The sequence below is a fragment of the Lagopus leucura genome, unplaced genomic scaffold, assembly GCF_019238085.1.
Source record: "Lagopus leucura isolate 7727_CA_CO unplaced genomic scaffold, USGS_WTPT01 Super-Scaffold_100001, whole genome shotgun sequence".
NCBI classification, from domain to species: Eukaryota; Metazoa; Chordata; class Aves; order Galliformes; family Phasianidae; genus Lagopus; species Lagopus leucura.
Genome location: NW_024962262.1, coordinates 67,720,948 through 67,745,465, shown reverse-complemented (window position 1 = coordinate 67,745,465; position 24,518 = coordinate 67,720,948). Strand labels below are relative to the sequence as shown.

At 35.5% G+C, this 24,518-nt stretch overlaps 1 protein-coding gene across 5 annotated transcripts in view; it reads left to right on the top strand.

The window, feature by feature from the left end:
• CASK (calcium/calmodulin dependent serine protein kinase) overlaps positions 1-24,518 on the top strand; it is a 196,164-nt gene that overhangs the window by 167,628 nt on the left and 4,018 nt on the right. For 2 of the 5 annotated variants that reach the window (XM_042866613.1, XM_042866617.1), the window contains 8 exons: positions 5,582-5,650; positions 7,000-7,035; positions 10,002-10,198; positions 11,430-11,545; positions 15,968-16,048; positions 16,143-16,223; positions 19,480-19,682; positions 21,917-22,000. In XM_042866613.1, coding sequence (XP_042722547.1) covers positions 5,582-5,650; positions 7,000-7,035; positions 10,002-10,198; positions 11,430-11,545; positions 15,968-16,048; positions 16,143-16,223; positions 19,480-19,682; positions 21,917-22,000 — 867 coding nt within the window. The remainder of the gene's footprint in view (positions 1-5,581; positions 5,651-6,999; positions 7,036-10,001; positions 10,199-11,429; positions 11,546-15,967; positions 16,049-16,142; positions 16,224-19,479; positions 19,683-21,916; positions 22,001-24,518) is intronic. The other 3 variants (XM_042866615.1, XM_042866614.1, XM_042866616.1) reach the window with 3 other exon arrangements.

Here is a 24,518-nt window from a genome sequence, read left to right as displayed (position 1 = left end):
TATTTTAAACACATTATCCAGGAAATCTATTAAAGTTCCTAAGCTGAGGAGCTATCCTCCCTTTTCAAGCATGAAACATTATTTTGCTACTTTGGGCTGTTAAGGGTTAATTGAATAATCTGTTTCCGTATTACCCTGTTGAGGTAAATTTGTGATGGTTGTCTGTAACAGTTACATGTGGCTAAATACTATGTTTCCATGCAAAAATGGTATTTGTCATTACAGAAGAAAAACAGATTTGGAGTTCAGTTCCTGTTGAACTAGAAACATAGTGTTACGGTTCTTGCACAGTAGCACTGTCAAATTCCCTCTTTCTTGCTCACAGAGTTATGTTCCAGTTTGCAAACATAGGGAATTAAATTCTAGAAAATGACTGCTTGAGAGGTACTGTTCTAATTTAAGTATGTAGATGGCATATGTACTGTGTAGATGATGCCAGTCTTTCTGTCCCACATGCTTAACTGCACAAAATTCCCAAATTAAAATTTCAGGAGTGAAAATACAAACCTTGTTGAAGTCAAGCTTAGATTATTGGAGCTGTGTTTTCACACTTTTTGCTTTTGAGTCTCAGCAGATGCCAGAACACACCGAAGCTATTGTGATTGTCAGAACAATCTGTTTGGAAAAAAATATGTGCTGCTTTTGGTTGCCTTATGTGCTTTTAATGGAAGTCAACAAGAACAAGAAGCTTTTAGAGACAGAAGGTCCAACAAATTTTCACCTGTCAGCTATAAATATGAAAACAGAAGTTTTCCATGAAACACAAAGGCTTTAAAAAAAACTCAAATAGAAATTCTAGAGTGTTTATGTATTGAGTTCTGTACTGTAAGTAATAGTTATAATAAAAGATAACTCTCTTCCTCTTATTTTAACACAAAAACTGGTGAAACTATGTATCTCCTTGGAAATATAATAATTTGGAGAAAATTAAATGCCACATACAACTTTAATACTATTAGGTGATATTTTAGTAGCAGTAGGTCATTTCTTAGCTTTCTGTTCTTAGGTTCTTCATGACTGTGTTTTTCACAGAAGACTCTTACCTTTCTTTGCTTTCTTTGAACAAAACACTGGAACTGGAAATGTGTGATCAAAGATAGAAGAAAAACAAACAAAAAACCCACTATGTATATTTATCATAATTCATGGCATTTTGCTTTCAATTAATCAAGTGCCTAAGTCTGTTCCACCTGTTTGGTCATATCTATAACTTTGACTGGTGTTCCAGCTGTTACAAGTATTCATAAAAAGACAGCATTTCAAATTATGCTATTAAATCACATTTGGTCCTTTGGTACAGAGAGAATTTCTTTCAGAGAATTTTTCAGAATTGTGATTCAAATGAGGAATCAAATTATTTGCCAATGATACAGGCTTAAAATGGATGCTCAATTATATTCTTAGGACATGGAATACTTGCTTCTAACACTCAAGCTTGTATGCACTCTAGCAAGATGATTTGCTTCTATGCACTCTAGCAAAATAAATTCAGAACTAGCTAAGCTATTTTTGGCTGTATTTCAAGTATTTCTAGAAATTTATGTTGGTTTTCTTTTCCTGCCCACCTTCATACACAGACGGTTGCTGATGTAATGCAGTTTTACTAGAAGAGAAATGTAAAACAGAATCAGTAGTTGTTTTTGTTTTTTTTTTTTAAGGTAATTTTTATGATAGTAACATCATTGGGGTAAAAAAAACTCCTTGATAATCTTGAATAAACAGAATTAAATATTAGTACAATCAGACATAATCTGCCTATTTGCACTTACCTAAAAGCTGTTAATATCCCTTTATAATACAAAGATATATAGGTGTTAGTTTTGAGGAAAGCTATTTTTTAAATGTTTCTTAACATCCTTCTTGCCATGTTTTTCTTCTTTTGTGAGCTTTTAAGAGAATGTTGCAGTGGTATTTTCTAAATATTGTACCATTTTCCATATTTAGGTAAGTCTTGACCCCGTAGTTTATAAAGTATTTCAGTGTCTCTAGGCAATTTTCAAAATTTCAACTGACTAATTTCAAGTTGTTCAGGAGTAAACTTTGCTTGAAAACATAGCATTTGTGAGTTTCACCTTTAGAAAATCTTGATCCAGTCACTCTACTGTGAAAATACCTGCTTAGTCATTGCTTTGGTACATGGAACACATGACTCGGATATCTAGATAACACAGTGGCCCGGTTGTTGTTTTGTCTGCTTCCACTACAAACTTATTTTTTTGCGTAAGAACAAACTTCAGTAATAATTTAGAACAGTTGTGTATGCTGATTATACATTTCAGCTAGTACTTTATCCCACTAAGAAGCCTTTAGTTCTAGCTACATTTGAATTCTCACTTTGTACTGACAGAATGTCCTAATTTCTTATGTTGTTGGATATGTAAGAATGGTAAGAGAAGTGGTGGGTTTTTTTTTCTTGAAAAAAAAACCTTTCCTTGAAAGGAACACCCTTTGTTTCTTGTGAAACACTTAAACTGTTTCATTACAAAGAAAAGCCTTTATATATATGAGGTTTTTAAAATCCACTGGTAATCATAGATTTACGTACTTAGCCTTGGGATGTTGCCATTAGGGCTAAGATCATAAGACTTTTTGTGGTCTTAAATCATTTTATAATCACAAACTTACAGAAAAATTGCTTGAGCAAAACTGGAGTTGAAATACATTTGGAGATTTTTTGAAAAGGATCTGGAAATGGTGTTATTAGTGAGGCTGTTCATGTACATGTTCGTGGAACAGCCTGACTACAGAGGTGGTGAGTCTCCTTTACTGGAGATAACTCAAAACACATGATTACATGTGGAACCTGTTGAAGGGAATCTGATTGAGCAGGAAGATGGGACTAGAGGATCACAAAACATTCCTTCCAATCCTGCTGATGTTGTGAGTCTGTGTGTCCAATCTGATTGGGCCACATCTAATAGATGTAATTGATCTCCTCTGTAGGACTGTGTCTCAGACATGTTGATTTGTCATTCAGAATCCATCCATTAGAACAAGCAGTCAATGCAAAAGTAATTTTGCCATCATTCGGAAATGACTGCAGATGTTTTTTCTAAGACTTCAGCTGTGATGCATGAAGTGAATAGGGATGATATTGAAATCTACCATTTTATTATTTAGCTTGCAGCTAGATAAGATTGGGAATTCTAGATGTTCAAGGAGTACTGAAATATTATATCATTTTCACACTACTCAGAATCATTTTATCTTCTGAGTGCATTTCTGACTACAGAATCTAGTCAGACCAGAGGACCTACTCAGAAAAAGATTCTGACTAGGAGAACCAGTGATTTGTCTAGTTCAGTGGAGGAACAAACTCAGAATCAGAGATGAAATATTCCAATCCAGGTCTAAGCAGTCGTAACTTTCTACAAGGATCTCCCTACCCACTGCTTTTAGTTTTTTGCTTAAATTTTGAGGGTTTTTTTGAAGAAAAAGAGTAGGTCCCTAGGAAATTAGGAACCTAAATGTATTTGAAAAGTTGTCTGAATTAGCTAAATATTTTAAAATTATGCATATGCTTCTTGAAAAACTTGATATAATTGCAGTTTCTTATGATTGGTACTGAAATCACCGATAGCACTGAAAATGTTTATTTTCCTCGATATGTTTTGACAAGCATTTGCTTTGAATAGTGTTCTGTCTTCTGTTGAGAATTGTTGGAGGAATAAAAACAAAATATTCTCAAACCAAGAAATTTCCTTTAAAGGGAGAAGCCTTCAAGAATGTCCAGAAATAGCATCATTACTCTAAACATGTTTTTTTTTTCCAAAAGACTTGGGTGCTTAAATCACTTTCCAAACCTTTCCCAGCCAAACCATTACTGGACTAATAGGTGATAACGAAGTAGTTTTAAAAATGAAGCAGCAACAACAACAACAAAAACAATAACAGACATAAATTTCATCCTTCCATCTCTCTTTGAAAATGAGAGAAGTTGGTAGGGCTTGAATTGCTGAGCAAGCAGAAGATCTATTTATGAAAGAAGGGACTTGCTGCTTTTTTGCCAAGAGGTATCTCTTACCTGCTGTTTGATAATAAAGGTGGTACCAATGTGCAATTCCCTAAAAAATGAACAGTGATTCTTTTGAGCAAATATAATTGGTTATTGCAGTAATTAGTACTTTATTTGGAACTTGTGCTGGAGTGATTTTTCTAAGTATAATAAGAACCGATTCCCTCCAGTTTATTATGTGTCGCAAACAACTTTTAGTGCCAAATGAGTTTTTTGTTCTCACATGTTTAGCAGAAGTACACAGACCTAAATGATTTTACAGTTATATTACTTTCAGATAGCTGTATATGAACTTTATGAAATCACGTGCAGTGAGCCCAAAAAAAAAGTGCATGTTCTAGATAAGTTTGTTGTGCATCAAGAATACAGACAGAAAAAGTAAAGTATTGCTTGCCATTTTAATTTTTTTGTCCGTGTGCTTTAAAATAGCTGAGTGCTATCACGTAATTAGTAGAAGCTGGAGACTGTATTAGTGGACCTTCACCTGATTAATGCCATTGCATAAATAGTTCAGCTCCAATTCTGGTTTTTAATCTGTTCACAAAAGGCACTCATATTGATAAAATGTGGCAGGGTGACTTTGTGTTCTTTGGAAACTGTTTTACCTCTTTTATCTACTATCCTTTGTGTTACACGAAGTTACCAGTCATTCCTCAATTGACCCTTGTTATGGAATATTATATTCCAAAGTTCTTTTGAAGCTAAAGTAGGTTATAATTTTTGTCCCAACGTTTTAGTGAATTATTTGATTTTCTGAAGACATAGCTAGTTAAACTCAATTTTCTGATATCATGGAATTAAGGACTTTATGATCAAAATGACATGTGAAGAAGATTGCTCAGCGATCTCTTTGCAAGACCCAGGAAGTCCTGTGATTCCTTCTGTAGAACTTCTGCATCTGCTTTCTCCTCACTGAAGTGTAGGATCATAGTGGTAGCATGAGTCAAGAAAGGTGGCTTTTTTAAGTGATATATTTTTGCAAAGTTTAATGTTTTCAAGCTCATAAGAATGTTGGAGGCAAAAAAAGAAAAAAAAACTTAATATGCTGTAAAATGGATGAGAAGACAGGAGAGTGTGTCCAACTTCCTGTTCCTGTGTTAGCAGCAGTGTCTTTAAGACACTATAGAGAGTTATATCTAAAGGAGTAGAAGGTGATCAACACTGACCTCCATATAGCTGAAAAAAAAGATTTAGAAGTTTCTTTAAAATGAAATATATTCCTTGTTGCAGTTCAAGTATGCAGCATATAACCTTAGGTAATTGCCTTTAGCAAAAGCAACAATATGATTAATGGCCTTCAGCATTGTCACCCACAGAATATGTAAGTGTGCCCAGATACTAAAAAGCTGCCAAGGCAGCATAAAAATAATTATTACATAAGACACATGAAAGCATGAATCTCAAACTATGAACAAACTTCAGATTTACACAGTAGTGTGGAAACTTTCACAGACAAAGCAGCTAAACAAATGGTTATAAGGCTGTGGATGTAACTGTTCTTTTAAAAATTTATCTGTGTTCCTGTGATAGTGTTGTGTTGTTAATGAACCTTGTGTCTTATTTCAGAGAGATTCCCCCTCTACATCCAGACAGTCCCCAGCTAATGGCCATAGCAGCACTAACAATTCTGTTTCGGTAAGATTTCCAGTTCCACACAGAAAAAGTGTGAAAGTTTTGTTGGTGCTCATCTGCCATTACTGTTATACTTATCGTGTGGTCAGTGGAAAATTTTGTCCTTCTGATAGAACCAACGTTATTACTTATGTAACCCCCATTTTCGTTTTCTGGGAGTTTTTTTTCCAACATATTCTTTTCATTAAAGGCCGTGCAGTGAGTTAAATGTTAATAACTGTAATGTGACACTTGGGTTAGCCTTAAATCATAGTTGGCAATATCCTCAAAGCTAAGAAAAGGTTTCAAGTGGAAGTCTTATTTCCATCCCAAACTTCAGAAGCAGTGTTTGAAGAAAAAGTAACTGTGCAGTTGATACATCAAGACCTGTTAGATTCCATAAGCTTTGTGTTTTGAGTGACCTCTGGAACGTCTACTGGTTTCCGCTATCTGAGTTAACGAATTGGTGTGCCCTCTGCTGTTGTGGTACGTGCACATACTTTGTGAAAGACAAGCCTTGGCTGGATATGAAAAGCAAAAGGCTTTAAATTGCACTACGAACCAAGCTACTACCATCACATCTTTAACACAAAGTACTTCCTGTTTCATACGTATTCAGGTAGAAGGGTGCTGTTACCTCCTGTTTTTCTAATGTATAGTAGTGTTGAAATTTGTGTTGTTTACCATTTGTCATTGTTCAGACCAATGTAGTAACTGTACCTGCAAGTTCCCTTAGTAAGAGTGCTGTCAATATCATAAGTCATGGAACTAGCTAAAAAAAACATTTTTAATTGAGTAACTAGTCCTTTAATTAATAATAAAATTACAGCATTACACCTGAGAAATGATTTGCCACAAGGTAAAGTACTTGTTAATTAATATAATGAGAAATAATTGTGTGGATAAAAAAAATTAAGAAATTTTTGTGAATTAAATAAAAATATAACCACTAGTTATAATCTTACTCTTTGGTGCAATTTATTCTTAACCATAAAATTTATTTTAACCATTAATTTATTATAGCCATACTTTGTCTCTTAAAAACAATATGAAATATTAAGTGGGAAAGGCATTCATATAATTAGCCTCTTTCACTTGACAGTGCTTTTGTGTTGAAGATGCTGAATTGTATATTAAAAAGCACATTCTCTATCTGCTTAAACTATTTACCTGCTTTCTTCAGCTTGCTGCTAAACAGCCTGAGTTTGATTTTTCTTTAAGAAAAAGGTTTTTCTAAAAACGGGTCAATGCCTTATACTTTTGTCTGACTTACCACTTTACTGTAATGTAGTATGAATCACTAACAAATGGTGTTGTGTGCTCTTAACAAGTAAAATGAAAATTTCTTTTCCTGGGTTGGCTTTATTCTGCAGGACTTGCCATCGACAACACAACCAAAAGGACGACAGGTGAATAGTATCCTCCATGGGAATGTATAAATTTAGTTGCTAGTGAACATCCCTGCTTATCTTTTTCCCCTCACATTCTGTATGTGCTGAACTAAAACATATTAGCTTTGAAAATTTGTGCTTGTATTTTTTTGTTTGTTTGTTTCATTTTTCTTTTTAACTAACTCATTTGTTTGTGGCTAATTCAAAAAATGCATTTTTTTCATGTGTCTGTATATGCAAGTTATAAACTCATATTAAATGTAATGTGATATGTTGTGTAGGCAAGATGTGACTTATGCAGATTTTCATCTTAGAAAAGGCTCAGTGTTGTGTTTTAGCTGAAATGAAGGGCAAGTGCATAATAATCTGAAGCACAAAGTTTCTGTGTCTTGAGTGGATTTATTATTAGATATTAACATTATCAAAGCTTTTCAAAGAAATACATGCAGGACAGTTTGTATTAAGAGCTGGTAAGTCTGAAGATAACATATTTTCAGCCCTAAAGCACAGATTCACAGACCAAAAAAAGGATCTTCCATCCAAAGGATGTGGATTCAACCTCTTATTTATGTAATAGTTTTTATTGCAGTTCCATTCAGAAGAGTCAGTGGACCCCATAAGCTGTTGTCTTTGAGAATCTTTTTGTGTGGTTTTCTAGTTATGTTGTCTGGAATACTTATTGAGAGAATATATTTTTCACACTTCACTTCCCATTTTTAAAGCTTACAGCTATCTGGTTCTTTCAGCTTTCAGTTGTCTTCTGAAATTTCAGACTGCGTGAATGTAGGGAAAGCCCCTTGGAGGACCTTTCAAGCCATTGTGTTAGGTTTTGTTTTTCCTCTCAGGTAATTTTCCCAGGAGAGGAGAGTTTGTTCAAAACAGTATCAGAATAATGTTGTCCCTTATACTTGTACCATTCATTGTTTCCCTTTTCTTCAAGTTTCTTTTCCCTCTGCACCAGTGTATTTCTCTGGTAGCTTGTCATTCCTGATATAGCAAGGGCTAGGATAACAGATAAACCGGCATAAATAAGGAAATGTGTGATGTTTCATGAGCAGCCAGTCTTTGGATGGAGACTTAGTAGATAATGGCCCAAACTGCAGCAGGAACTTGAAAAGCAGGGAAAAGTTTCTACACAGTAAAAATGCTGGTCATCTTTCTAGACCTATATTAGATTAAATTGAGGTAAAACATGGAAATAGTTCAATACTGATAGCTTTATAGAAAGCCAGTAACTAAGAGAACTTTGTTTTTAAATAGCATTTTTTCTTGTGGAGAAAAAGAGCTTGGGTTGCTGATCTAAAGTCATACACTCAATACATAGTATAACAAAGGTCAGACTGAAAGCATTAGAAGTGGAGTTTTGTTTTAGTGTTCCCATCCGTTGCTCTCTAAACAGATAAAAATTCAGGCTGGTCGTTGTAAGTCGATGTATGTTGGGTAGCAGACTAGGTTACTACAGAAATTAACTTTTTTGAGTGCTGTGAGTAGTGTCATAGCTGCAAATTTCTGAGCAAAAATTTAGAAGTGCTGCAGTTTAAATGAAGGATAATACATTGCAATATAAAACTATTTTCTTTAAATCTGGTCAGTTTTTAGTAAGAAAATCAGCAGTAGGGTATACATGACTGCCAGAGTCCCTGCAGGGTGAGGTTTGTTCATGAACTCTAGAAATTATCCAATTATCTATTTTGGGCATGATGTTAATTCTGATTTTAAGATCCTCAGACGCATTAGGGCTATAATTTTTCAGTGATTGAAACCTCACTAACACACAAATCAGGGATTTGTACACTATTTTAAAACATGAAGTCCAAATTCCTTCTGTTAATATTCCTTGGAGAATAAACTCATTCCAGTCATTATTATTGTGACAGTACAGGAGAGATGTGGACTGTTGAAGCACATCCAGAAGAGGGCTACAAAAATGACCCAAGGGATGGAACTGCTCTGCTACAAGGACAGGCTGAGAGAGCTGGGGCTGTTCAGCCTGGAGAAAAGAAGACTCCACGGAGAACTGAGAGTGTCCTTTCAGTATCTAAAAGGGGGCTATAGGAAGGAAGGGGGCAGACTCTTATGCAGGATCTGTGGTGATAGGACAAGGGGAAATGGTTTCAGAATAAAGAAGGTGGACTTAGATTGGACACAAGGAAGAAATTTCTTTACAGTAAGGGTGATGAGACACTGGCACAGGTTGCCCAGAAATGTGCTGGATGCCCCATCCCTGGAGACATCCAAGGTCAGGCTGGATGGGGCTCTGAACAACCTGATGTAGCTGCAGGTGTCCCTGTTCATTGCAGGGGAGTTGGACTAGATGGCCTTTAAGGGTATCTTTGAACTCAAAAGATTCTATGATTCTGTGATTTATATGGGACTAGACTTTTACTGAAATCCCTGTATGGAGTATTCCCAGATTCCGCCCAAGTGACTAAATGCGATAGGCCCAACACTAGATTCCTATGTTATTTTTAAAAATGCGGTCATGATTTTTCAGTGTAAATTCTAATGATCAGTAATGTAGCCTAAACCCTTTGTATTATCCAATAATATTTCTCATCAGACACCTTCTAAAACATATCTTGGAACTTCAGTTGCAGATTGAAGCACAGTTCAAATTATAAGCTGCTGGCTTTCAGTCTAAAATGATTTACGATAATTAATATTGAGTTGAGGGACCCTATCCATTTATTATAGATCTGCATAAAGTCTTCAGAAGCATACTTTCATTTTTGCTGCTTGAATTTTACAGTGCATAGAAGACATGAGCTTGCAGAATAATATCATATGTCTCCAGTGTTGGCTGGTTTTTTTTTTGCTTCATTTTCAACTATCACTTATGCTTTTGCCCTTCTGTTTCTTCCTTTGCTTGTTGCAAACAGTGTGTATAGTGTATAGTGTATATACATGCACCAATTTTCACCTACTTCTCTTAATACTGTACCAGTAATAATATGGCAGCATCTTTTATAAACTCTCCTTTGTAGATATATGTAAGAGCACAGTTTGAATATGATCCAGCAAAGGATGACCTCATTCCTTGCAAAGAAGCTGGCATCAGATTCCGAGTTGGTGATATTATCCAAATCATTAGCAAAGACGATCACAACTGGTGGCAGGGTAAACTGGAGAACTCCAAAAACGGTACTGCAGGTCTTATTCCCTCTCCTGAACTTCAAGAATGGTATGACTTACATTTTCTATTAAAAAGAATGTAATTTTGCTTGTATTTCTTGTCCTTCATGTTTGTCATTGTTATATAGCTCATTTTGGTGCAATCTTTGCTTTTTTTAAAAAAAAAGAAAAGTCTGTATTTCTTCTGTTCCTGTGGCGATTTTTTTTTTCTCTCGTCTGCATAACAGCAAGAGTTGCATGTAATATCGTATGTTTACACCTGTTTTACAAACATTACTTGTGCTTTCTGGTACACTTTGGGAAACTAGAACTGAAGACTAAATACAAATCATTTATATAAGCTGGTCAGATCTGTTTCCCCTTCAGGTTCTAAACACTTCTCACTGGTACTGCTTAAGTGCAAGTGGTGCTGGAATAAGGTGGTAGCTAACTGTCAAGAATTAAAGGAGTTTGAGGTTTTTCTCCTCTTTCCCTTTTTCATGTGAAAGCCAAATAGTAGAAAGAAACCACAGTGCAGAAACTTAGGAAGGACAGATTAAATGAACACCAGCGGCACCCATTTCCACAAAAACAGTGCAGAGCGTTTAAACAACCCCTTGCAGAACCTATTTAGCAAATGTTTTAAATTTATCAGGACAAGCTCTGGCAAGTAAGTTCTAGAGCATGAATGTTAGGACCATAACTCAGGGAAATTTATTGGTGTGGAAAATCTACCTCAAAATGTTTCACACAAGATCTGCTGCATAAAGAATTAGTGTGCTCTGAACAGTACCTGTAACACCTCTGCTGTCTAAGGGAAATTCTGTGACAATAAAAACAGGGGCAGGTAGCCATTTTGTTGCATCTCTTGCAAGTCCTAACATATGGGAGAGACTAGTATACACTGGAATAGAAATATATGCAGTACTTCATCCTAAAGGTCAACCTCAAGACATTTCCTCAACACATTTGTGTTGAGCTTTAAAACACAGCAGCCCCTCTAGACTTTGCTCTTCCAGTCTGGTCTACTGCACTGGTCTACAGTCATTTTAGTAGCTACCATTCCTCCCATGCTCCAGTGATATGTGAGCTTTTATGATCAACCATTAAGAACAGTATTTATATCAAAATATGTCTGTATATAAATGCATTTAAGTCATAAAAAAAAGTTTGGGAAAGTCTCACTGTGTTCCTGTGCTATTAAACAGCCTTTTTTTTCTAATTCATCATGCATGACATTTTTAAAATACAGTTATTACAAGTTATTACAACTTTTTTTTTTTCTCTACTCCATATGCTAGGCGGGTTGCTTGTATTGCCATGGAGAAGACCAAACAGGAACAACAGGCCAGCTGTACATGGTTTGGAAAGAAAAAAAAGCAGTACAAAGATAAATATTTGGCAAAGCACAATGCAGGTAGGAAAAAAAAGCAAGTATGTCTATAAAGAGGTTAAAATCTTTACAATCTAAGCCTTGCCATTAAATGTTCAGCTGGCACTATTAACCTAATCAGTGACTTGCAAAAATGGAAATTAAATTTTAATTATGCCAACAACACTGCTTGTACTTCGTTGTTTAAGCTGTATAGCTGAGGCAGTTAGAAGCATGCTGAAGCAGTTAGAAGTGTGCTCTAAGAAAACAAATTCATCATCATATATCCTACAATGATTTTACAGTTGGTTTTTTTTTTGTTTGTTTTTATGTTTTAACAAGCACTAGAAACCAACAAGATATGAATTTTACAATCAGATACACTACTGTGTACTGTACTGTGTACTACAGAAAACTTGACTAGCATTCCTGTTAGTGTGTGTTTGTAGTTGTAGATTACGTATGTGAAAACATCATGAAAGGACACTTTTCTTGAACTCTTATAGCTGCAAGCGTAAGAGTCACTGTGTAGTCAGGCTGTTATTTTACAGCTAACAAATCTGACAAACTGGAAGTCTTGCAGTGATTTCTGCCTGAATCCTGATTTTTGAATTTCTGTCTAGACTGCTGAAAAATCGAGTTGTTGTGAAACAGCATAGATAGAATGTGATACAGATAGAAATCTGTATTTTTGCTTTTTTCTTCATCTGTACAATGCGTGTGTAGAATCAGAGCTCATAGTATTTCTGTACTATGGAACTTACATTAAGAGTTACTCGAAATATGATCTATGAAAGTCAAAGATCAATAATTATCATATACTCTTAATTCGTAGTCACATTTAAGTTATTCACAGTCAAATATAAAATTACCTGTTATTCTGAAACCTGTTTTGCATTGTCTCTAAATATTTAATTAATGATGGAAGTAGAGATTGAAAGCTTAACTGGTTTACTTTTTTTTGCTGGCTTCCCATCGTGGTTGTTTTAATGTTTCTGCTTCACCGAGTAACACTAAACCATGTCTTACTAATTATGACCTTATTAGAAACTATTGCAAGTGAACTGGATTTTATCACTTACACTCTTTGACAACGCTCACTTTAAATTCTTACCACTTGTTCCCATCGTACATTTCCACAGCATGCTACTCTCTTCAGTTGTGCCAGTATAACTGTGCACGGTCATGCTGTTAACTGGACTAGCTGAAGAACAACCTAACAAAAAACCTAACAAAAAACACTTTTTCTTTAGTACAGACAAGTTTCACAGTACAGTTCACAAATGCAACTATGTAGTTAATAATGTCAGTGTGACTTCACATGGCGTGCTGCAAAGGGATGGGTATGTCTGCAGTATTAGCTCAATACACTGAGCTAATTTTGTTCCTGAAGACTTTGTATCAATTAAATCCTCATCAAAGGAGGGTAATATATTGACATCACTGTTTTGATGAGAGGGGGGCTTTTTGGACAAGGTTGACAAACATTTGATTGCATGATTTGATGGCCTTAGTGCTTGCCCATGGCACTGCTTTTGGAGACTTTTCAGAGTTTGACAAAAATTAGAAATATAAACATATGAAATATAATTAGAAATATAAACATTTGAAGAGGTCATAATTATTTAAAAATGTTCTTGCCCTTCCCCCTGAGAAGTCAAAAAGTTAATCAAACTGGGATTAGTATTTCAGTTAGCAATTTTTATTGGTCGTTGTATCCTTCAGGTACTAAAATTGATGCCAATAACATTCCAGGGATTTAAGAAGTATGTAGGTATTAAGAGGATCACTGAAATGATGTGATGCTTTTGTGAATTTATTAGGTTTAATGAACTTAGTAGTGAATTTACCTTCTCTAAAATATCACATATGATATTGTTAGTGAGAAATACTGCAATGTTACTTTTTGCAGATTTTATGTGTGTGTGTTTCAGAATTAAAAACATTTCAGAAAGTATATTCTCCTTCATAAGAAAAATGAGTCATCCAATTTTTCTTTCCTCCATACTTGATAATAGAACAGCGTGTCCTTCAAGAGATGTCTTCTTGATCATACCTCTTAGCATTGTAAAACCTGTTTGGAACCAAAAGCTACAGAAAAAAAAAATCGTTTCAAGATTCATTAGCATTTCTACAAATGCTCCAGAGATTATCTCTAGGGATATACTGCAGTGATATTTACATTTTTTTAAAATTTTTCTGAAATGATTTTGCAGGACTTCATAAAAGAACACTCTTCAGAACATGCTAGAACTATGCGTCATATTATGCATAATGTAGAAAATTGCCAAGCTTTTATAAAATATGTTTATCATTTCTTAATGTGATTTATTTGCCTCGTGTTTAGACTACTGCATGATAAAGTTTATTTTGTGCATATACTTTTTATTTTACTAATATATTACAAGCCATATCTCAATGACCCCTGTACATTTTTCATGCTGTCTTACTCCCAATGGCCTCTGTGCATGTAAGTAACCTGTCAAGTGACAATGCCTCTTTATTTGCTTCTTACTGTTTCCTTTCAAGAACTCCTTTTTTTTTATTAGCTAGTAACACAGGAGCATTAAAAGTTCAGTCTTTAAATGTATCCCGTATTCCTCGTATCTTGTGTATATTTTAAAAAGATTCATTTTCTTTTGTGCTTGAAAACCCTACAATCATTAGGTTACTCCATGTAGACTGAGACATATCTTCTTCATGCTACTAATTTTGTGATGAAGGCATTAATATGTACCATTTCTGTTGTTTGCTCCTGTTGTCTGTATCTAACATAACATGGTTTTGTTCAAGAAGAAAATAAAGGATTGACTTTCTTTCATGGGAGAAGACACCTTTCTCAGTAGATAGTTAGAATGGTAGAACCAGAGTGGTTAGAACGGTAAAACTGTTTAGCATGTTGTAGATCTTTGTCTTTCTGATATGAAATGAATTTAGTTAATTTAGACAGTGCAAAGTTGCAAAAATGAAGCATTCCATATTTGTAGTTTGTGGAGAGGAAGAAAAACACGACTAACTTCTTGCTTGTTTTATCTTGTAATATTTGGGGAAAGGTTGAAAGAGGTTTTTCTTCATCATGAAGTGCAAAATGCTTCAAAGGAACTTAGGAAGTTTTCAAATGCGTATCTTTTCAAGTCCTTAAAGAGTCAAGTATGTCAATTGACTAATTTGTAGTTTGACTAAATTAAAGTAATTGTATTTTTTTCTGGGGTAGAAACAGTGCCATTGGACTTAACATCTGCCCTATAAAAAGAAATATATTAAGAAAACCCTTTGATGCTTTGACTTTAGTACAAAACATGTGCTTTCTGGTAGGCTCTACAGTCAGAATGTCTCCAGACCATTAAAGTTGGTGACAACTGGAGAAAGCAAAAACAATCTCTTTCCCCTGCCTACTTACAACAGGAGTTTTGGACCACGAGAAGCAAGAGAAAAATGAGGAATATATCCAGATTTTTGCTTTTAAAAAAAAAAAAAAAAAGATGGACAGGTTGTAGTTCAAGTGAATACACCACCTTGGGACTTGGAAAAACTCAAAAATGTCATACTTAAGATGCAGTCTCTCCCTTCTATTTACAATGCATTCAAGTACAGAACTGTAAACTCTTGCACGTTACTCTGTTCCTAACTGCTGATTGCTTTAATCTTTAAAAATACAGTCAACTGCCTCCTGTTCTTTGGGGTTTTTTAAATCAAAATTCTGCAAAAACAACCACAGATCTTGTTGGACAGAGTAAGAAGGTGTTTTTATGAACAAAACTTGATTTGTCAATCATTACATATCTTGGCAATTCACAATAGATTGATAGGCATGACAGAATTAATTCACTGCAGTTGAAATCATTTCTGAAATAATACTTTTACAATTTTTCCCTAAATATGGCGGAGGTTCTTTTATGTAATGTCATCACTTTTTGTTCTATCAAAAGTTTTAAAAGCATGTCAATTTAACTAGCACGTGTGTTGAAAGAGAACTCTAATTACAAGTAATGTGGTAGTTGTTTTGAAGAAGAAATATCACAAAGAATTAACCTTCAAAAATCATGATTACTCAAAGATCTTGTTAAACATGAGTATGAAAGTATCCCTATCTTCAGTGTAAATAGATGTTCTCATACTGTATTCGTGTTGGTCACTGTCTACAGATTTTCTTTAGTATTGCTACTTCTTAGGAATGCAAATGTGAATAGCATGCCATTTTAGCTAATTTTTGTGGTTTGCTGAATACTGCATGAAAGGACATGCAAATTTTCCTGAGCATTTCAGTAGTTGTGTTATTGCTTTTTAACAGTTTTCTTAATGGACAGTTTTCTTAAAATTACATATGAAATGGTTTTATTTTCCATAACATATTGCTTTGTATTGTGAATCTAACACTTGCTAAAATGACAATTTGTAGCACAATTAATTATCATCCTTAATATGCCTTTTTTTCTTATCCCTCTGGGGGTTTCTTTTGTGTTTTAGTGTTTGATCAATTAGATCTCGTCACATATGAAGAAGTAGTAAAACTGCCAGCATTCAAAAGGAAAACACTAGTCTTACTAGGTAATTCCGAGTTATTATTCTGAATATAACAGCATATTTTTTAACCCCTTGTGGTGGAAGACTAATAAATGGTTTTTTTTGTGTTGTGGATTAGGTGCACATGGCGTTGGAAGACGACACATAAAAAACACACTCATCACAAAACATCCGGACAGATTTGCTTACCCCATTCCTCGTAAGTAGCAATGTTCAATGTAGTGCATAACTGTGTGTAGCGTCCTTGACAGCAGTCCCATGGTAGTACTACATGTCTCCAGTTTTACTGAGGTGAATCTTTTGTTAAGGAAGAGTGAATAGTGAAAGGGCTGGGAATATTTCTTGCTTTGTTTTTTCAAAGAGTGTAGTAAGTAACATTATTTCTACACTGAATGTTTCTTAGTATTCACAAAATTTATTAAGAAGGAAGACAAAAACATTGCTCATTTTCCTGTGTTAACTTAACAGTTGAGTTAAGAGTGAAACAGCCATGAAGCTAAAAAATCTGTATAATTCCCATGAGAAGAAAAATCTACTCGATTTAGAGGAAAACTTTAAGGTATACCTTATCTAAGCGTCTTAAATTAATTTTCACAGCCTAGCATTGAGTACTGTTATTATATTAAAGTAACTCTCAAATTCTCAGAGATGACAATAAGAAAAAGAAAATGCAGTTAACTTCACAGCTCACCGAATGTGTTGTTACCAAGAACACAGGGGCATTTTTCCTTCACAGCAGTCTCAGCCAGTCCCATGGCAGGAACTGTATATTCTACTACGTTATTTGTTGGAGATACAGCCTTTTCCCTCAAGCCTAGGCATTCTAAACATTCCCATCCAGCAGCTAAATCTGCCCACTCTTGTTTTAGGCTGATTTCAGAAACTATAGGAAATCAGGAAATGTGTATTCCATTCCAAAGATCTGAAGCAAAAAGTAATAAATGTTTTAAATGTACCTTTCACCCAGGTTCTCTCAAGTACTATGTGTATTGTTCTGAGGAGGCAGAAGCTGAAATATCTACTTTGTCTTCAAATTCAGTTATAAAACGGGCTCACATATGCTATGAAGGCCATACCTTGGATTGCCTGCATTAGGTTCCTGCCCTGTGGAAGCATTTAAATTGTTTCACTGTTCATATAAGAAAACTGAAGAGACTAGCTGCAAATCAGAGTGCAGTCCAGGTGCTTAAGCATCATTCTAATGTTTTGATAACTGCTGTAGACATCATTTTAACCTTCAGCCCCTCTTCAGAAGGTGTGTTAGCTCCTGTGTCATACCTGATTGGACTGCATGGATGCATCAGATTTAAGGCACATTTAGGATATTTAACACAGTACTCGTGTTTATGGACCTAATGCTCATGTTTAGGGGACCTCAACTAATCCCTTATTTTAGCTATCTGAAATAAATCATGTAAAATACATCACAGACTTTAATTATGATGGGGACATCACCTGTGTTTCAGCTGACTGTGGGTAGTTGAATTCATTCTTTTCAGCTCTCAGGGACAGATTCTTACTGCATTTTCTTCAATCTTTTGAAAAACCATGGTAAGAGTAGGTAACTCCTGAGGTGGGCTGTATATTGTATGTAGTATTTAGCAGCATGCATTATGAAAAAATTATCTAGCCACTGAAAACTTGATCTTAAAGGTCAAAAAGAGACGTCACACTGGTGGTTTAAGGATTAGTAGGCCATATATCACTTACTACATAGATTTGAAGAAGCAGTATATTTGAAAAATAAGTCATTGTTAACTAGTTTTATCTGTCTTGACCACAGTCAGGCCTTCATGCAGTTTTTGTATTTTCACACTCTGAAGGAAACCACATAAGAATATAAGTGTTAAAAAAAAAAAAAAGTTTTAACAAATGCAGACAATTAAAGAGGAAAGTTCTAGTAGACCTATGACAGCAGTGAGTAGAATAGTGATACTAAAGGTTTTATGTAGTCCATTGTTCTTGAATTCCTTAAAATAATAACTGATCTATAATACTAATTTTCAACTTCAGAAGAAACTACCAGTACTGTTAGCAAAATACATTGCTAAGTAATCCTCAGAATAGTAATAGACATATTTAAAAGCGGAAAATGAGTTCAATCTTTTTAATACTTGAAAATTATGATAAGATTGGATCCTATGAGATTAGATTGCGAAGAAATGTGGTGTTTCATATGTTGTATTACCAACATAAACATGAGCGGAAAACTGAAAGTAAATCAGTTTGTCAGAGAATATTAGAAGTAGAGATAAGTGAATGTAACTGTGCCTGTGGGGAAAAGAGAAGCAGATGGCCTACAGAATCACAGAATGGTTGAGGTACCTATATGTGGAGGTCGTGTGTTCCAACCCCTGCTCCAGCAGGGACACACAGAGCAGGATGCCCAGGCCCACATGCAGATAGATCTCCAAGGAAGAGACTCCACAAACTTTCTGGGCAAACCATGCCAGTGCTCCATCACCTACACAATAGTTGCTTCCCAATGTCCAGATAGAGCCTCCTGCATTCCAGTTTGTTCCTCTTGTACTGGTACTGGGCACCAGTGCAAAAAAAAATTGGCTATGTGTTTTTAACACCTTCCCTTTGATATTTGTACTCACTGATGAGAAGCCCCCGAGCCTTCTCTTCTCATTCCAGCTCTCTAAGCCTTGACATGCTGCAGTGACCTTTGACTGAACTCCTTCCATGTCCATGCCTGTCTTGTCCTGGAGAAGCCCAGAGCTGGACTCAGCACTCATGTGGCCCCACCAGTGCTCAGTTATAGGAGAGGGTTCACCCCCTTGTACTTGCTGTCAATATTTTGCCTAATGCAATCCAGGATACTGTTAGGCTTTTTAGCAGCAGGAGCACACCATAGGTTCGTGTTCAACTTTTTCCAGCTTGTTGAGATTCCTCTGGGTGCCAGCATAGGCACTGACTGTCCTATTACCCACTCCTCCTAATTTTGTGTAATCTCTCACTTTGGTGAAGGTGCACTCTGCCCCATAATACAGACCATTAAAGAAAAAGGATTTGACCTCGTATTGCTTCTGGGGTAAAAAGGGGCCCCTACAGCCTAGGGGATTTTAAGGGAATGGTTTAGAAACTAGAAGAGCAGTAAGATCAGGCCTATTAACCATAGATGAAGAACAAACTGTAGAAGAATAGTCTTGAAAGCAACTAATAAGAATCTTACCATCTTCACCGAACAGAGGTTAACTACAACCTTCTGTTCTTCCTTTCTTTTTTTTCTCTTTTCCACATCCCTCAGTCACCTGCTTTCCCCAACATATTCCTCAGCCTTCCACTTTTCCTAGACCTTGTTACTCTGACTCCTGTCAGCTCACACTTCATTGTTCTACATATGAATTAGCAGGCTACATCATTCAGTGAATAATTATTGATAAACCACTAGATATGCCACATGTAAGCCTAGTACTGCTTTTGTGTTAAAAAATATATTTTATTTTCAGACACAACCCGACCTCCAAAGAAAGATGAAGAAAATGGAAAAAATTACTACTTTGTATCACATGACCAAATGATGCAGGATATATCAAACAATGAATATTTGGAATATGGCAGCCATGAGGATGCAATGTATGGGACAAAACTGGAAACAATACGGAAGATCCATGAGCAGGGACTAATTGCAATACTTGATGTAGAACCTCAGGTAACTTATAATAAGTAGATGAAAATGGGACTTACCAGAAATTCTTCACTATTATTTTATTGAGATGTATTTATTTTCATCAGTGATTGTATACTAGATAAGACTAGACATGACCAAATCAGTGTCATTACTTTAGAAACTCCTTTCTATCTTAAAAGTATTATACTTTTCAAAAGAGAGAAGGACAGAAAATCAGGCTTTCAAGAAACATAAATTTGTTCATTCATTGTATAAAATCTTCAGTGAAAAATTCTGGTTTATTTCCTTTGCAGCATCTGTGTAATTGTGACTTTTAATTCACAGTGATGTACTTGTATGTTTTGTTAAGTGGAACTACATGAATATGAACATAAGTGATGTTTATATTATACATGCCTATCAAAGGAAGTAGGACAGAAGAAATTAAAACTGTGACCAGTGCTAAATATTTATTTTTGCTTGCTTTCTTCTTTGATTCAAAAATTCATTTAAGAACAGGAACAACTAAATTATTTAGCACAATTCATATAGTGTGCTGATGTAGTGCCATTCTGAAAAATGAAACTCTGCATTGAACAGTTTTTGGAGAAAGTATTTATCGCTAGCTTAAATGGAGCAGCTGTTAAAAGTGAGATCTCTTGATAAATCTTTTCAACTTGGATTGTTCAGAAGCAGTACATACCTCAGAAGCCATTTTAATCTTGATTAGAATGTATTTACATTTGGTGACAGCCCAACTAATTCACATTTGATAACATCTGCTTTTCCTGCACTTCTGCCAACAAAGGACAAGCCTCTTTCTTTACCAGCTTCCTCATGCATCTGTCTCAGCTCCTTTATGCCACTATGTCCATTGATAATAGATTAATAATAATTGATAATAGATAATAGTTTAATAATAATAATTAATAATTGGCAATCTTAACACCACTTGCCTGTTTTCCTTTGGTATTTGTATTTATGTGAGTTTCCATGTCATTCATATGTGGCGTATGTCTCTTTTGTTTTGAGGAGCTTGATGGACATAGTGCCTCCTATTTATTTCCATGGACAATCCAACAGATACAAAGAGCACAATAACACTATTTGATGGAGCAAATTCTCAGCTACAAAACACTTTTTTCAACATAGTCACCAGCACTAGCTCTGCATTCTCACCATTGATGAACAAAAGCCTCCATGCTGCATTTATAAAACTCTGCATGGCCGTCTGGAACATGGCTTGTCTTTCTCATCACTGTTATCACTGCTGAAATGCACCACTCATCACTTCAGTGTGCTCAGAACCACCATTTGGTATCTGTAAATGTCCAGCAGGCATCAATGAGTGCCACTGGGTTTTGTGAGACCATCCCTCTGCTGCCATCTGTCTCACAGCAACAAAATGTAATAGAATATTGCTGAGAAGGTTCAGCCTCTACTGCCATCCCACCAAAATCTGCCTCTGATGTTGTGAGCCCAAGAATAAAATAGGAGACATTGCTTTCAAAGCAGCCCCCATATATGGGTTTCAAGCACCAGAAATTAAAACCTCATTAGGCTGGGAAAAAGGAAGGATTGCTTTTTAAAAAGAAAGCTGATGACCTTTAGTGTTCTTGCTTTCTTGTCCACGTATTTTGGTTGAGCTAAGGTATGTTTAGTTGCTATTCTACACTTCAATCTGTAGCTTGAAGCAAAATTTCACTTATGGCAGCAAAGTTACAACTAAGCCAAGGTTTCGATAAGAGCACTCATCTTTTGCATAGTTCAGGTGCACACTGCAGTGTTTACAGCATTAATGCTATGCTCACTACTGCTCTTAGCTTTTTAAAGACCTCCCATATTTTCATTTCCTTCAGAAAATAAGATAGATAAATAAATATTGAATACAGCTTGCTTTTCTTCCCTTATTTATAGCATCACTTTCTTCTTTCTTTTTTCTTTTTTTTTCCCAAACATGGTGTTAACCATTCCTTTTAAATGTAAACAGAATTCTGCACTCTTTCAGGCTATGGGAAGAACCTCTGTGAACCTGCAGAAGCTTTCATTGTCTTAAAATTTACTTTAAATATATGCTTGAGTAAATGTATTGCTTGAGTACCAAAAAACGTAAAACAACACAAAAAGTGTCTGCATTACCAAGGTTGTGACTCCAGATCAGTGAAAAACAAATAATTGCTAATAGAAGTCATGATTTTCTATCTTCTGCTTATGTAACTGTTTTGACATTGACTGTTGGGGGATTCTTCTCAAGATTTTTTTTTCTTTCACCCTAGGCATTGAAGGTCCTGAGAACTGCAGAGTTTGCTCCTTTTGTTGTTTTTATTGCTGCACCTACGATTACCCCAGGCATTAATGAGGTATGGCATCTTACAGATTAGTGTCTTATCAGAGACAAAATTAAGGATGGAATTCTAAGATGCAGATCTGAGTTTCTTTGTAGCTGGAGAGGTAGAAGGACAGTTGAAGGGCAGCATTATTGAGTCAGTTGAGATATATTCATTCTTTAACAACTGATATTTCTAATTCAGAATATGAATTTCAAGTTAAAGGACCCACATGATGTATTCTAAATATATATATATATTCTTTTCTTTATTCCCTGCTCTACCCAAAGGTTCATTTCCAAATCCTTGACAAATCATTAGCACAAATTACTCAGTTAACCAAAGTTACTCAATTCTGAGTTGCAGTGCTAGCGCTGGACTGCAATTGGCATGAACTACAGAATAGATTTGCAGTGTCATCCCACCTTTATCTTGTAGTATTTTTTTCTGACCAGCAAATATATATCAGAAATAAGCTTCTTAATTTCAAAAATCATTCTCTTAAGAGTTGGACATAAGCTTTTACCAAAGGGTTACTTGCTTGTGAAATAATGTTAACTTTGTGCAAGTATACATCCTGAATTTCCTACTTAGTTTATGTAGAGTTTCACAGCTGCTACTGATTTCAAAGAGGCTATAATGCAATTCTGCTCTTAACTCACAACAGGACAAACAATATTTGTACAAATTCTTGATTTGCTCAGCCTTTTTAAACTCCATTACTAAGGTATTTAATTAATTGGATTTAAGGATGAATTTGTTCCAAACCTCCCAGATGTTCCTTTATCACACAAAAATAAAGTCAGAAGCTTTGTCTCGACAGCTGTTTTTATAGAAATGTAATTACAGTATCACAAATACAAAACTACAGCAAAACTACAGCATCACTCTAGAGGCTTGCATGAAATAAGGAACAAGACAAAAATATTTAAATGCACATAATCATCCTTCAGGGTAAGTGGAGAGCGATAACACTGGCCTTAAGCTGCAGTTTTACTGGCAGCTGATGCATTCTCCTAGTTCACTGTTGCTAAAGGGAGTGGTTCTCTCTAGTTTGTTTCTGGACTGGTACTGCCCATCTGCACTGGCTGCAGCACATATCAGATCCTTTAGTGAGCTGCTGTTCACTGCTCTCAATTTGGGGTTTTGTCAGTTTGCAAGCAGCTCAAAAAGGCTCTGACAATCACCAGTGCCAGAACAAACGGTGAAAGCATGTAGCCAAGAAAAGAGATGAGAGGGGGAAGAAGGATCTTTTCACTTCCACAGCAGTGAAATATATCCTATAATGTCTTGTTACATTACCTGATGAATGTCACTATGTATAAACTATCTCAGGACATGACAATTAACAATACTAGTGAAATGACAGTTTGTCTAACTGCTAATGTTGGCATATGCTATAGATCAATATGGTTTTGCAAGAACACTACAGATTTGTATTCCACACAGCATGCCTTTGTGCAAGCAAATGGCATAGCTTCACTTTAAAAATATATATATTCTTAGGATGTGTATGTAAATCATTGCACTTACAGTAGTGCTAGACCAGGTATGCTGTAGAATTATGTAATTACTTTGTTCTGTTACTCTGTATTTGGTCTATATATGGTCTTCTGCTGCACTTGCCAGCACTATTTACCTGTTAGTCTTCTAGCAGTAGGATACAATACAGAGAGATTCAAGGCAGTTAATGTGTCAAAGAAAATGTTCTCCATGACGTAATGGGAAGAGGATAGAAACGTACCGTTTATAGTAATGGTAGGGAAATACATTTCTTTGCCTTGGACACATCAATAAAAGTAACATACTGCATTTAAATATTTGCATTCATGCCCTAAGAAGTGTGTGTTTTTTTTAAGTTCTTGTGACTGAAGTCACTGTGCACACAGAGATCCTCAGGCATATGAACTGCTGGACTGGGGCCACATTTAGATGACATCCTAATTTATGAATCAGTTAAACTTAAGGGAGGGGGGCAGGAAATGGTAGTAGCAAGAGACTTTACCAAAATATAGCATCCTATTTTCCAAGATTTTCTCTGCTGCATGAAGAGAGAGATGCAAGTTCTGTCTGCACATTAACAGCCTGTGTGGCAGCAAACAAGATTTCTGAGTGTGTTTTGTATTTCTCATTCATTCTTACTTTTGAAAAGTTTCATGTGCATATTGAGTATCCCTTTCTGCTTATCCTCTTATCCTGCTTTGTTTATTTTACATACGCCTTTTGAGAACACTTCTGTAAATGACTGTCCTTTTTTCCCCTTATGCTTTCTTGAATTTCATCTTTGCTTTTTTTTTTTCATTTTCCTGCACTCGTACTAATTGTACATAGCTGCCAAAATGGTGCAGAAAATTGCCTGTAAGTACCAGCTAGGGGCTGAGAAGGTAGTTCCGGTTATTTTAGTAGTTTTAGAATGTAGATTTGCTCGTTCACGTTCAACATTACTTTTTGCTATTGGGATAAAAATTTAATACAATAAAGGCTTTAGATACCTGTGCTGTAATAGCTGTAGTATGAATTATTTGCTAAGAAGAATCAAGAAGATAAAGTT